Source organism: Symphalangus syndactylus, chromosome 21 (assembly GCF_028878055.3).
Source record: "Symphalangus syndactylus isolate Jambi chromosome 21, NHGRI_mSymSyn1-v2.1_pri, whole genome shotgun sequence".
Taxonomy (NCBI): domain Eukaryota; kingdom Metazoa; phylum Chordata; class Mammalia; order Primates; family Hylobatidae; genus Symphalangus; species Symphalangus syndactylus.
Window position 1 is genome coordinate 48238868 of NC_072443.2, and position 14713 is coordinate 48253580.

The 14713-nt window shown below is 42.2% G+C and overlaps 1 protein-coding gene and 1 pseudogene across 28 annotated transcripts in view; both read left to right on the forward strand.

Moving 5' to 3' along the window:
* The window catches only part of KALRN (kalirin RhoGEF kinase), a 694106-nt gene that overhangs the window by 368063 nt on the left and 311330 nt on the right, over positions 1–14713 (forward strand). For all 28 annotated transcript variants that reach the window (XM_055259658.2, XM_055259655.2, XM_055259656.2 and 25 more), the window contains one exon: positions 8701–8896. In XM_055259658.2, coding sequence (XP_055115633.1) covers positions 8701–8896 — 196 coding nt within the window. The remainder of the gene's footprint in view (positions 1–8700; positions 8897–14713) is intronic.
* Positions 3484–3576, forward strand: LOC129471740 (uncharacterized; annotated as a pseudogene).

The following is a 14713-nucleotide window of genomic DNA, read 5'->3' on the forward strand; positions in this document are numbered from 1 at the left end:
TGAAAATGCTTATCATAGGCCTCTTTCCCTTTATCTGAAAAATGGTGAGATTGTATGAGTTATTTCTGCAGTCCCCCTGACTCTAAAAATGTTATAATGATTTCTCCTTAGTGTCAGCCCTCTGTGGTATATATCCCCTATTTTATTCACCTCTTTCTGGATAGGACGTGGTCTCTAGACACTGACTCTCTTGGTCACTGTCTGCTGAAGGGAGCCTGGCTCACATACAGGCTTGGATTGTCCTCTTCAGAGTACTGGCTCTGGTGCAGCCCAGGAGATAGGTACCTTTTTAATGACTTCGTCACCTGTCTTGTCTAGGCTTTGCTTGCTTAAAAGCTCCTGGTTGTCATTTGAAAGTATGGGCTTCCAGTACACTGACTTAAAAAAAAAACTTAAATGGCAGCTTTTATATTTTGTCACTCAAATTTAGTCTTTTTCTTTCTTTTTTTTTTTTGCACAGTTCTTCTGCCTATGAAAATAGATATAAATTTAATTTATTATTACTATCAGTGTTATGGCTGTTTGAAAAGTTGGGCAGGTAAGTCAGGGCTGTCTGGTGCGTCACTACAGATTCTTATCTGGGGGACACAGAGCCATTAGTCTGCACAGTCACTGTTGTGGATCATCTAAGGGCCCATCATCTAGTCCAATTTTGCCACTTTTTCTTCCATAAAAACCATTCAAGACTGAAAGGCCTTGCTGTTCTCCACGTTTGTAACTGCCAAATCCACCAACATAGCAATTATATCAAGAAAGAAGCTAAGATCTATTTGAGGTCATCTTTGTGGACTCTTCCTAGTGATCACTGTCACATTTTCTAAAAGTACCCCCAGAACCTTTGGGAAGAACATGTAGAATGAATCCAATGAAGTAAACCTAATCCTTACAAAATATTTATTTCATAGTCTCTTCTAGACTTTTTGACAAATTAATTTCAGGATCATTGGGAGGTTTTCCCTACTATCGTCCTTTTAAAAAAAAAAAAAAATCAGGATTATTCACACAGCTTTAGTATTCTGGCAGGTCACCTGTTTTCAGTAGAACTGTCAAAAATCCCTGATGCAAATGTTCAGATTGCTGTGTAATGGGGTGGGTCTGGGGCTATGGACCTGAACTCAAGTAACATTATCAAGGTTCAAATGCTGTATGCTCCTCCTTTCTGGTAAGGATGGAAGTAGAAGGTTACATGGTGGGGAGAAACATTCTGACACTCAAGCATAACTAGGTTCTAGAATGAGTGAACGATATACATTATAGGAGCTCTTCAGCAAAAGAGAGATCTTTCAAAAAGAGAATAGAGTTCCACAAATCTCAGAATGATAAAAGGCAAAGGTATGGACACATGTATAAAAAGGGATGACTAAGATCCCTCCCAACCCTGTTAATTGACAGTTGTGATTATATCAAGGACCTCGGGGGTTTTTTGTTTGTTTGTTTGTTTGTTTTTGAGATGGAATCTCACTCTGTCACCCAGGCTGGAGTGCAGTGGCACGATCTTGGCTCACTGCAAGCTCCGCCTCCCGGGTTCACACCATTCTCCTGCCTCAGCCTCCCGAGTAGCTGGGATTACAGGCGCCCACCACCACACCCGGCTAATTTTTTTGTATTTTTAGTAGAGATGAGGTTTCACTGTGTTAGCCAGGATGGTCTCGATCTCCTGACCTCGTGATCCGCCCGCCTTGGCCTCCCAAAGTACTGGGATTACAGGCGTGAGCCACCACACCTGACCAAGGACCTCAGTTTTAATCATGATGATAGAGAAGAAAAGAACATAAAATTGGCCATAAAAATCATCCAATTATCCAAATTATTCAATTGGTATAGAAATTAAGTAATTGAACATTGGAACTAATCAATTACAGCATTTTTGCAATATGTTCTCACATTATTTTGCCAAAAATTAAAAACAACTGACTGGATTTCATTATTTCCAAGTCCCTTTGCTTTTCTGGAAATTTCTTACAATATCTCCAAAGGTCTTTAGCTATTTAAACAAATATTTTAACTCTTCAGAGAGATTATACATATTACTAAAACAGGGAAATGCTATGATAACTTAAAAATAATCTGCTTTAGAATTCACTAATCTTATCATTTTAAGAATTGATTAACAGAGAGGAACTCAACATTATATTGGACAAGAAGAGTAAATGGCCATGGTACTTTAGCTGTTTTATTCATCGTGGTAACCTATATCAAAAATTATAGATAAAATAGCTCTTCCCATGCAATGAGATGGTTTCTTCAGCTGCAATATGTCTTTCCCTATCAGCCAGCATTTGTAGGCCAGTGGAGAATATTTGTCTTCCACTTTCCTCATCTTCACAAAAATAATGATGTCATAAAACAGAAAGATGCTCATTTTGCAATTGACAACCCAAGTATGTCAATGGCATCCCATCACAATGAAATGCCATGGACTCTTTCTTCCTACTGGTAATTGGAATGAGATTGAATCTTAACATACGCAACATATGTAGTGTTGATTAATGTATATAATCACCTTTGCTGAGAGACAGTAATGCCGTGATCAAGTGTGTAGTATTTTGAGTTAGACTGCCTGGGTTTGAAACCTGTTTTACTAACTTTACTAATTCTGTGGCCTTAGGCAAGTTGCTTTGCTTTTTTTTTTTTTTTTTTTTTTTTTTGAGACAGGGTCTCGCTCTATCACCCAAGCTGGAGTACAGTGGCATGATCTCGGCTCACTGCTATCTCCGCCTCATGGGTTCAAGTGATTCTCCTGGGTTCAAGCCTCCAGAGTAGCTGGGATTACAGGTGTGCGCCACCATGCCCAGCTAATTTTTGTATTTTTAGTAGAGACGGGGTTTCACCATGCTTGCCAGGCTGGTCTCAATCTCCTGACCTCAGGTGATCCACCTGCGAAAGTGTTGGGATTACAGGCATGAGCCACTGCACCCAGCCAGGCAAGTTGCCCCTGAAGCCTTGGTTTCCTCATTTGAGAAATGGAGACGAGATAATATTTCCCAGCCTATTGGGTTACTGTGAGGATTTAATAAGTTAACACATAATATTTTTAGCAAAGCTCCTGGCAGTTAATCAGCACTTAATACATAGTAGTCAGCATTGTTATTATTATTCATAATATGTTTTCTTTTATATATATATTTGCTTCCAGGTTTTAAGCAGTTAAACATCCCTTCTTATTCTTTCTTATTGTTTCTCTTCTGATTTGTTACTGAGTCATATTAGGAGATCCTTGAATGTTTATGCAGAGCACCTGCTGTGGGAGCCAAAGTCATTTGCTCTTGCCTTACAGAGACCCTGCCTGTGTTGGGAACAGATCATATTTCTATCTGATGCAATTTAAGTCTCAATACCAAATTGCAGATGTGTTTCCTATTCATGACAAAGGCATCTGGATAACCAGATAATTCTATATAGGTTAATATTACCTTTATACTGAGCAATCTGGCAGAGTCGGTTTAAAAAAAATTACTAAACTCTTTAAAAATATACTGTACTGTGCTCACTTCATCAGCACATATGCTGAACTGGAATGATACAGAGATTAGCATGGCCCCTGACGCACAAATATGTGAAGCGTTCCATAAATTTTTTTTTTTTTTTTTTTTTGAGACGGAGTCTTGCTCTGTCACCCAGGCTGGAGTGCAGTGGCACGATCTCGGCTCACTGCAATCTCCGCCACCCGGGTTCACGCCATTCTCCTGCCTCAGCCTCCCGAGTAGCTGGGACTACAGGCACCCGCCACCACGCCCGGCTAATTTTTTTGTATTTTTAGTAGAGACGGGGTTTCACCATGTTAGCCAGGATGGTCTCGATCTCCTGACCTCGTGATCCACCCACCTTGACTTCCCAAAGTGCTGGGATTACAGGTGTGAGCCACTGTGCCCAGCCAAAAAATTTTTTAAAAAATACTGGAGGAAGGCAGTGTGTTTTCTTGCAAGGATAAATTATGCCTGGCATTTATCTAAGGCCACAAACACACGATTTCTTGGTCTGCTCAAAAATATATGATTAATTTAAAAGGCTCATGTGAAGTGAAGAAAACTGAATTATGGGTTTTGTTTTTTGTTTTGTTTTTGTTTTAGAAGAAGAAGAAGAAAACAAGAAGGGTAAAACTGGTACTTTTCTGAAGTGAGAATAGTAAAAAGAAAGATATCCCCCAAAATTAATTCTTGGAGCAGCCCTATTGATGTAACACCATGGTTAAGAGCATTGGACTTGGTCATTAAATGCTCAGCTCTGCCACCACCAGCTCTGAGACCATGGGAAAAACTATATGACTTCTCTGTGCTTTCATTTCCTCCTATAGTGCTATGAGGATTAAATAAAGTTGATCAAACACTTAACATACTGCCCGCCCCGTAATAAATGCACAATACAAAGTAAAGTGTCTTCTTCAATCATACTATCTTCTTCATCATTATTGCCAACATCAAAACACTGATCTGAAGAAAGAACTATACATTCTCCAGGCTTCATAACAGACCTGGGTTCCCTCTGGGAACCTTGTGGTCCATCTTTCATTCACTGGCTTCAGGACCTAGTTTCTAGCCTGAACAAATTCTCTCCAGATGGAGTTAAATCACTAAATTCGCTTGCGGGCACAGGCTTTTCTTCTCAGTCTTGTCTCTCTGTATTAGCAAACTAACCCATGACCCATGTTATTAGATAAGCCAGAGAAAAATATTCGGGTCTAGGTGTTGTCGTGAAGCTCTTCATGCCAGAGGGTTTACTCTGAAGGGTGGTCAGGGCTTAAGCAGATTGGGAGGAAGGACAAGGGCATTTCAGGGCTATTAGACTAGTGAAGAAGGCTGGAGAGGGCAGAACTTGCTCTCAGCATCAGCAAGTAAACCATCTGACTGGTTCATAACGAGCGCACAGGGTAAGCCTGGAAAGCTAGATTTGTTCATTAGCAGTAAGGTCAACATAAGGTTTGAAAACAACTATTTTTCTTTTTAAAAAATGAACCCCCATTGTCTTCCAGCCTTATGCCCCAGAAAGAAGGTGGGAAGGAAGAACCTAATGAAAAAAACATTCCTTGGGAAACAGAAAATACTTAGGAAAGAGAATAATTTAAATTCCAGTATACATTAAACACACAAATCAGACTAATTGAAAGCTGTGGGCATCAGTGCCTGGGGGAGAGAAGGGAGGGGGAGTCCAACAGAAAGAGGAGAGAGCCTGTGGACCCAGGGAGGGCAGCCTTAGGAGGAGGCCCTGGAAATTCCCATTCTCCAGGCTTCATAACAGACCTGGGTTCCTCAATTCAATGGTGTCAGACGACGAGAGTAGAGGAGGTTAAGGAGAGGAGAGGAAAGAATATAGAAACACCAGATATAGAATCCTGGACATATTTCACATTTAGCTTAGATTCGAATTCCTAAGATTCCAGACCTCTGAGATCACTCTCTCAACTAAAGCCCTCTGACCTGACTCTGTTCTCCCTCACCAGGACCAGGACCGTCAGCACCTTCCACTCCATAGATTCCTGGCTATGGGACTCCTTGGATCTTCCTGCGGCAAATAGATACCTCATAGACTCAGTTTCACAGAAACAAACAGAACCTAAAATCAAAAGAAAAGGCAGGCTCTTCCTTTCATGCTTGTTGTTTTAGTTTTATTCGAATTCCCCTTAGTTTGTAGGCCAGAAAATGGAGTAAAAATTGTGATTTGGGCTATTTTACATATATTATCTGATAAAGAACTTACATCCAGAATATATTTAGAACTTTTACAAATCTACAATGAAAAGTTAATTAACTTAGTATTTTAAAAAGAGCAAAAGACTTGAAAAGACATCTTACAAAAGTAGATATACAAATGGTCAATAAGCATTTGAAAATGTTCTCACCATCATGAGTCATCAAGAAAATACAACTTAAAACCATAATAGCACTTCACACCCACTAGCATGGTTAAAATTAAATAGACTGATAATGCCAAATGATGGTGAGGATGTAGAGCAACCAGAACTTGAATACGCTGCTACTAGGAATGTAAAATATTACAATCATTTTGAGGAACTCTGATGGTTCCCTTATAAAGTTAAACATACACTTACCCTAAGACCTATATATAATTCCACCCCTAAGTAATTATGCAAGAGCAATGAAAACCTATGTCCACAGAAAGACATCTATAAGAACTTTCACATCAACCTTATTCATATTAGCCAAACACTGGAAACAACCCAATAATTCATTAGGAGGAGAATGGATAAACACATCGTGGCCTATATATACAATGGTACTCTACTCAGCTGTAGCAAGGAATGAACTAAACATACACACAGCAGCATGGATGAATCTTGATACAACATGTTGAACAAAAGCCAGATGTTAAAAAAAATTCTGTGTGATTTCATTCATATTAAATTCAAGAATAGGCAAAACTACATCTATGATGATAGAAATCAGAAATTGGTACCTAGTTGTGGGTTGGGAAGGGGAGGAATGGATTGGAAGGGGGCACAAGTAGGTTCTCTAGAGTGATGGAAAGGCTCTATAGTTTATTTTTGGCGATGACTACATGGGTGTATAAAATTGTCAAGATTCAGAACTGAATGCTTAAAATATGTGTATTTTGTATGTAAATTATACTTCAGTTTTTAAAATACAGTAACGAAAAAGATATTTACAGGCTTTGTTCTATAAAAACTATAAAAGCCTATTTATACTTTAAATTATGCTTTTTTTTTTTTTTTAGAAACAGGGTCTCTATCACCCAAGCTGGAGTGCAGTAGCATAATAATAGCTGACTGCAACCTTGAACTCCTGGGCTCAAGTGATTCTCCTGCCTCAGCCTCCCAAGTTGCAAGGACAACAGGTGCATGCCACCATGCCTGGCTAATTTATTATTATTTGCTTTGGAGAGACAGGTTCTCACTGCGTTGACCAGGCTGGTCTTGAACTCCTGGCCTCAAGTGATCCTCCCGCCTTGGCCTCCCAAATCACGGATTATAGGCACAAGCCACTGCACCCAGGCTAAATTATCTTTTTTAAATAATCTCTTTTAGCCTCATCAGTCTAACCCCTTTCTTGAGTTAGAGAATGAAGTACTTTTCAAAGATGGGGCTTTAACAAAAACCTACGTTGCCTGCCAACCCAGTAGCTCCCAGATCCCCCAAGGATGCCCCACAATAAGTAATACTGGGTTTTTCTGCTGAGCTCAGCAGTTCTCTAAATTGACCTGAAAAGATGTGGGGTGTGAAGTGAGAACCTAGGGCAGCGAGAGTGATACTTTCAATTTCCCCATTTCTCCTTCAAAGAGAGCAAGTACAATTTAATCTGTTTCTATTTTGCTTGAAGAAACGTCTTGTTGTTAGACAAAAAAGTGAAATCCTGTGACCCAGACAGCAGCCCCTTGTGAGGTGCTGCTTGGCTTTCCCATCCTAGTGTGTGTACCTCAGCATGGAATATAAGAGCACTGCTCCCACTTGCTTCAATCTATCGTCTGTCTCTCTGTGTCCCTGATGCTCCTGGAGCAGCAGTTTTTGATAACTTGGAAGGTTATGCCATGTGGGAGCTGGCATGAGACCCAGCATCATGAAAACCACTCAACTAAGGCTCTGGGATATATGCTTAGATGGCCTGGGCCATCCTGGGAATGTGTGACCTGGAGTGACACTTTCCTCTCCTGAGAAAAGAGGATGACAGTACACATGCTGTCGCCTTCAAGGGGTGTCATCGGGGTAACACGAGATAGCAGATCTGAAAATCACGTTTAAAAACTTTTAATTTTGATTCGCACAGGTGGAATTATCTAGTTCAGTACTTCTGAATTCCTAGTCTGTGGATGATTGCAGAGATTATAAAGGAAGTGTAGGATTTAGTTTCTATTTGCAGAAAACTGAGAGTAGACCCGGTGAAGTCATGTGAGTTAAGGGGTAGAGAAATGAACAATTAGCAAGCTGCTATTAAGGCAATGTTTCCATTCATTACATACTTTAGTATTCATTAGAATCATTAATGCCTTTCAATTGATTAAATCTGCTTGAATTCCTGGAGGTATGCTACATATTTATACTTTGTTTAGTCACTATTTTTAGGTGTCAACCTTTGTAATAGAAGGACAGAATGTTGCCCCATAGAACACAGGAACCAGAGCAGGACCCTTGGTTTTGATGGACACCAGCTCTTGAACTGATTGTGTAACTTTGGGCCATTCACCAGGCTTTTCTAGCCCTCAGTTTCTATTTCTGAAATAAACCCACTACTTGATTTCTAAGGACCTCTTTAGTTATGAAAATGGTTACAGCAACAACTGTGGGATGGTAGACAAAGTCTTTGCAGTTAGTAGAAGAACTTTATCCCTCTCTGGCAGGGTAAATAACCCCATCTGGCTCTGTGAGGGTCAACTTCCTCTTCTAGAAGATGGACCTGGAGATCTCCACCATGCCTGCTTCATTGAGTTATTGTGAGGATTGAACATCAAGGAGTATGCAAAAACTTTATAAGCCATAATTCATAATATGAATGTTTGCTGCTGTTCCTTTGCTGTTGCTATAGGCACTGAAACACCTAGAGAGCACTCTTGGAGCCATGTATACAAGAGTATATGGCAGTGTTGCTTAAATAGTCTAATGGTTGAAGATTTCCAAAGCAGAGACTTATCTGAGGGGTGGATTCATGAATAAGGCTTGGAATCGTGAGCCTTAAATTAACAGTCTCTCGTGGACCTGGTGAGCTTGTGCTGATGACAGTGGTTCCCTCACAGGTTACAGCAGAGCTAGACGCCTGGAATGAAGACTTGCTTCGGCAGATGAATGACTTCAACACAGAGGACCTAACCCTGGCAGAACAGCGGCTGCAGCGCCACACAGAACGGAAGCTAGCCATGAACAACATGACCTTTGAGGTCATCCAGCAGGGACAGGATCTGCACCAGTACATCATGGAGGTCCAGGCATCAGGTGGGTGACCTGGCTCATTCTCCTGGCAGGGGAGATGATGAAAACAAGCATACCAGCTAGCCTGCAAGGAGCACTGCCACATCGTTTATTCATTTTATTCCTACAGATGCAAAGAACAGAGATTTTTACCCACATTTTTTTTTAAAGAAAGGAAACAAGGCCAGGTGTGGTGGCTCATGCCAGTAATCCCAGCATTTTGGAAGACTGAGGTGAGTGGATAATTTGAGGTCAGGAGTTCGAAAGCAGCCTGGCCAACATGGTGAAACCCCTTCTCTAGTAAAAATACAAAAATTATCCAGGTGTGGTGGCAGATGCCTGTAACCAGCTACTCGAGAGGCTGAGGCAGGAGAATCGCTTCAACCTGGGAGATGGAGACTGCAGTGAGCTGAGACCATGCCACTGCACTCCAGCCTGGGCAAGAGTCAGATGAAAAAAAAAAAAAAAAGAAAAGAAATGGAAGCCATGAGAGCTGAAATAGTGCCCAAGGTTGCCCAGTTAGGCTGTGCTGAAGTTGGGAATAGGGCCAGGGTTTTCTGGTCTGCAGAGTGAGAGAATCGATGATGGCAATCAGCACAGATTCCTTTAAAAAATGGTAGCCTGGAAAAACAAACCAGAAGCAGTCAGACATTCATATGGATTGTATTCACATGTGTAGTGGTTTCCTCTTCTGCTCCCGACCCCTGCTGCCAGCACGCATTCTCCAGCCCTATCCTCTACTCCTAAGCTATCTCCTTGTCTCCGGTTCCTGCTTCTCAGTCTCCTCAATTGTTTTTTTTTTTTTTTTTTTTTGAGACAGAGTCTCGCTCTGTCACCCAGGCTGGAGTGCAGTGGCGCAGTATCAGCTCACTGCAAGCTCCGCCTCCCAGGTTCACGCCATTCTCCTGCCTCAGCCTCTCCGAGTAGCTGGGACTACAGGCGCCTGCCACCACGCCCGGCTAATTTTTTTATTTTTAGTGGAGACGGGGTTTCACTGTGGTCTCGATCTCCTGACCTCGTAATCCGCCCGCCTCGGCCTCCCAAAGTGCTGGGATTACAAGCGTGAGCCACCACGCCCAGCCAGTCTCCTCAATTGTTAATCACTGGTCTTTGGGTGAGTATAAACAGTGATGATAAAAATTTATGACAAGATCATATAATTTTATAACTTCTCAGAAAAACATGGCTGAGTTACTCAGATTTAACTTCTTTTCCTGCTCAAGATTTATTCAAAATTTATCTAACAAATGAGTGAGCCCTTACTATTATACTTCCCACTCCCCAAGTCAGCCTTTATGTTAGAATGAGAGAGCACCATGGTGATCTTGAGGACCGCTGGTTGAGAAGAAAAGAAGTCACATGGCTGGTCACATCCCAAGGGAGTGCTAGAGCCCAGATCTCCACCTTCCAACCCACTCCACTGCCCTCCCACCGGGGTCCTTGTTGGCTCAAGTTCCTCACTCTCCAACACGAGGTAGATAGGAGCTAAGGCCATCAACTGTAAAACGCAGCTGGGCCATGTCCCTGCTTATCCCGAAGGATATGGGAATCCTGAGATTGTCGGGGGGACCTTAGCAGTCATACTGAACTTTAAAGTACTGTGTTTCTTTCGATGACCTGAAAGAGTAAAGACCAGCATTCAAAGGGACTTCACTCCTGACCAGAGGAGAGACAGTCTAGTAAATTCTGTTCACTTTTGTCAGCATAGTCTGTCCTTGAATTTTCATCTGTGCTGTGAACAGACTGCCTCTGAGACCCAGGCCTGTTCACAGGTGTGCAGCTGAAACCCAGGCCTTTTCACAGGTGTGCAGCTAGTGCTCTGTGTCGTCCCAGGAAGGGCTACTCACCTTGCAGTCTGTCTGGGGACTTTTTTTTTTAATGACAGTGCCCAGGCCCCATGTCCTGTTATTCTGGTTTAACTACCTCTAAATGGAACTTGGGCAACAGCAAAAAGCTCCTCAGGTGATTCAACTGTGTGGCCAGGACCAAGAACCACTGCTTTTAATCGTGATAATTAAACCACAACAGCTGACATCTCTGGAATGACCTAGGACAGTGGCTTTCAAAATGTGATCCGCATATCAGCAGCATTAGCATCACCTGAGGATGTGTTTGAAATGCGAGTTCAAGGGCCCATACCTGAACCCATTACATCAGAATCTCATAACATAAATGTTTGCTGCAGTTCCTTTGCTGTCGCTATAGGCATTGAAACAGCGCATACTCTTAAAGCCCTGTACACAGGAGTACGTGGCAATGTTGCTTAAATAGTCTAAGGGTCAAAGAATTCTAAAGCAGAGACTGATCTGAGAGGTGGATTCATGAATAGGGCAGTGTTACTTAAATAGTCTAAGGGTGAGCAGAGTGTGGCCCAGCAATCTGTGGTTCAATTAGCCCTCCAGGTGATTTCGTGCACCACTGACCCAGCATGTTGCTACTCAGTGTGGGCCCTGGGCCCAGCAGCACCAGCATCACTTGGGAGCAGATTAGGAATGCAAAATTGCTGGCCTTATCCCAGACTTGTGAATCTGAATGTAGATGTTAACAAAATCTCCAGGTAAATGCTGTGTACATTAAAATCTGAGAGTCAATGTTCTAGGACACAGACGGTACCTTATTAGGGAAGCGGGGGAAACCATAATCCTTTCTCTGACTGAGAATCTTACCTGGACTCGGGATTTAGCCCATGGCCTGCCCTCATGGTACTTACTGTAGCTGTCTATGCAGCTACGACTGGGAACCATAAGAGAATGCAGACACAGCATCTAGCAGAGAGACGGGCAGAGAAGCTATGCAGGGATGCTCACCCTTCATCTCTCACAGTAGATGTGTCCAGCAGGAAAAGGAGTCTTGTCTGCCTGGAAACCTGCAGCACTTACTACCAGGGTGCTGACGTGACCCTGGGCATGCCAACCTCTGTCCCAAGAGCCAAGTATCCATAGTAACAGAAAGACTACTGGGAGTTGGAAGTCCCTGAGGACTGCTTATGACTGAGGTGGGCTGTGCTTGGCGTCCACCTAAACTATGAGGGCTGAGTAGGTGAAAACACCCTAGGCAGATGGGCTGCCCACCCCTACAATATCCTGTTCTAGAAATGAGCTTTGTCAAAGGAGGTTTGATTGGCCTCTTCAGTGCCTCTTACTGAGGTTGGCTGTTCTCCTGCTCCTACCACAGCTAGCTGTTGGGTCTCATAGCCCATGAGGCTTTCAAGAGAATGAATCCAGGGGTTTTAGGAATGCTCACTCCCTGTCTATGGCTGAATGCCTGGTTCTGCAGGGGAGGCATCTAACTTACTTCTGGGCTTAGGGAAATGGAGGGTAGATTCACACCAGAGCTGGAGGGTGGGGATGGGGTAAGGGGTGAGCCCAGGTGGGCCTTGTCCCCCAGTGGCTGAGGAATGTAAGACTTCAGAGACACAGGACTGAGGCAATAAATGGCTTGGGGATTTATAGTCTTTGTTTAATGGACTGTATTTGAACTAAAGGTAAAATAAACTGTTGTCTTAGAAAAAGGACAATTAGCAATATTAAAACTTTTGTTGGCATTTAGCCCATGCTAAATAAGGGCTTATGCTTTGATTTTACAGTAGCAAATGGAACTAGGGAATTTTTATATGCTTCTTTTCAAGTGTGAAGTTTATAATATTGAGCCAGGCTCTACTAAATCCCTCTGGTGTGCCCACAACTCTAACCAAAGCAAAAGCCTTTGCTTAACTTAACATCAGGCTCAGGAATAGAGTAAATAGGAACAATTTCTTAATTTGCTCATTGTTCTTTCCTCACTATGGGATCATCTATTTGAGCCTCAAGTTGGGAGGTGGTAGGTTTTGCTGAAAGAAGTTGAGAGAAACATGCTGGCTGAATTCAAGGTCCAGTCCCACCACCAACTAGCAGTCTGATTTTGGAAGTCTCTTTTCTTTCTCTTTAGACTTTAGTTTCTTCTTCTGTCTAGTGTGGCAGGCCTTGATTCCTAAGGTTCCCTCCAGTTCTCACTTTCCGTAATTCAGCCAAGCTGCCCTCATCTGCCAGGCCATACTTCTTCTCTCCCATGAAATCTGACCATGCGACTGTTACACTTGACTTTTGGAATAAGACAAGAGCGATGTACCCTATGGATATGTTGTTTTTGTGATTTACTCAAAGCATCAAGTTCTCTCTTTATACAAGATTTGTAAATGAGAAATCTCTGGAGTCTGTGGCCATGATACTTAAAATTTACTTTGCCTGAGAAGAACCCAACCCCAACGTTTAAAAATAAATAAATTCTTAAATAAATTAAGTTTTGTGAGGATCACTCTTCTCCTTGAGCATAAAGGCTAGAATACAAAATCAAGAGGAAATCCTGGGTTGAAATCCCAGCCACACCTCTTAGGACCTGAGTGTCCTTGTACATGTTCGCCTGTCTCTCTAAGCCTTGCCTTCCTCTGAAAAGTAGTGATCATCAGAATCCTTACCACATAGGGTCATGTGAGGATGAAGTGGGATAACATGGGAGGATGGAAAAGGTTCAGTGAAGCTTGGCAACTAGTATATTTTGTACTCCTATTCTAGCACATGCTGCATTCTGTTGAAGTTATTTGTGTTCCTGTAGTTTTTCCAGCAGCATGAAGGAACAAATTCTTTCTTCCCTCTTTATATTCCCAGCATCTAGCAGAGCCAGTGTCTTGTGCCTAGCAAGTTCTCAATAGTAATGTTTGCTGAATTAATTGAGAATGAACATCAGTGTGCAGTGTGGGTGTAACAGATGTAGGTAAAAATAATGGAGCACAAATAATTTTACTAGTGTCAAAAAGGAAAGAAAAAAAATCTGTGGGTTTTTAATTTTTTTATTTTTTCAAAATGAAAGCTACTCTGGGGTTAATAGGAATGTGGATCTGAGGGGCTGAGAGGAGGGGAAGAAGAAACCTTGATGTAAAACAATGGTTCTTAACCTGTCTGTAGATTGAGAATCACCTGGGAACCTCTTAAAAATACCAGTGTCTGGGTTCCATCCCTCAGGGAGTCTTAGTTAATTGGTCTGGGGTGGGCCCAGATTTTTTTTTAACTTCCCAGGTGATTTAAAGTTACAACCAGGGTTGAGAACACTGATCTAAAAACCTCATTAAAGGACTTTGTGATTTCTGAACTAGTGTTAGGTAGAGGGAGTGACACAGACAGAGAAATGGAGAGGGGAGGAGAAAAGAAAAGAGAAAAGAAGATGTTCTGTATCTGAGGCTGATACCAATATTTAAAGAACACAAACAGTTTTTTAAAACATGTTACAAGTATGCGGCAGCATAGCCAGAAGTATCTAAATCTTACTCTAGACCACAGTCACCTCTCTCCTTGAGGAAATTAAAGTGGTACCCTCATCTGGTAACAAAGGAAAGCAAACTAACGCTTATTATTGTTAGCTGTGGCTTTTAGCCCTAAGGAAACACCAGTGCAGAGCGTTCTACTGAGTGTAGCAGAAGGAATATCTCTGTTTCCTGTACTGTCTTATCCAGTGGTTCATAATCTTGGTTGCATGTTGGAATCACACCTGGAGCTTTAAGACTTACTAATGGTTGGGTCCCGGCCACAGAGATTCTGCTGATATTGGTCTGGGGTGTGGTTAGAAGGTGGTGATTTTTTTTTTTTTAATTCTCCAGCTGATACTTAGGAGGTTGAGGCAGGAGAATCGCTTGAACCCAGGAGGCAGAGGTTGCAGTGAGCTGAGATCGCACCACTGCACTCCAGCCTGGGCGACACAGCGAAACTCAGTCCAAAAGACTGCTGAGTCCGATGTGAGCCAGGGTTGAGAGAAGCAGTCTAACAGCATTAAAGCCACCATTGTTTCCAATGATATACATTAGGCGAGTAC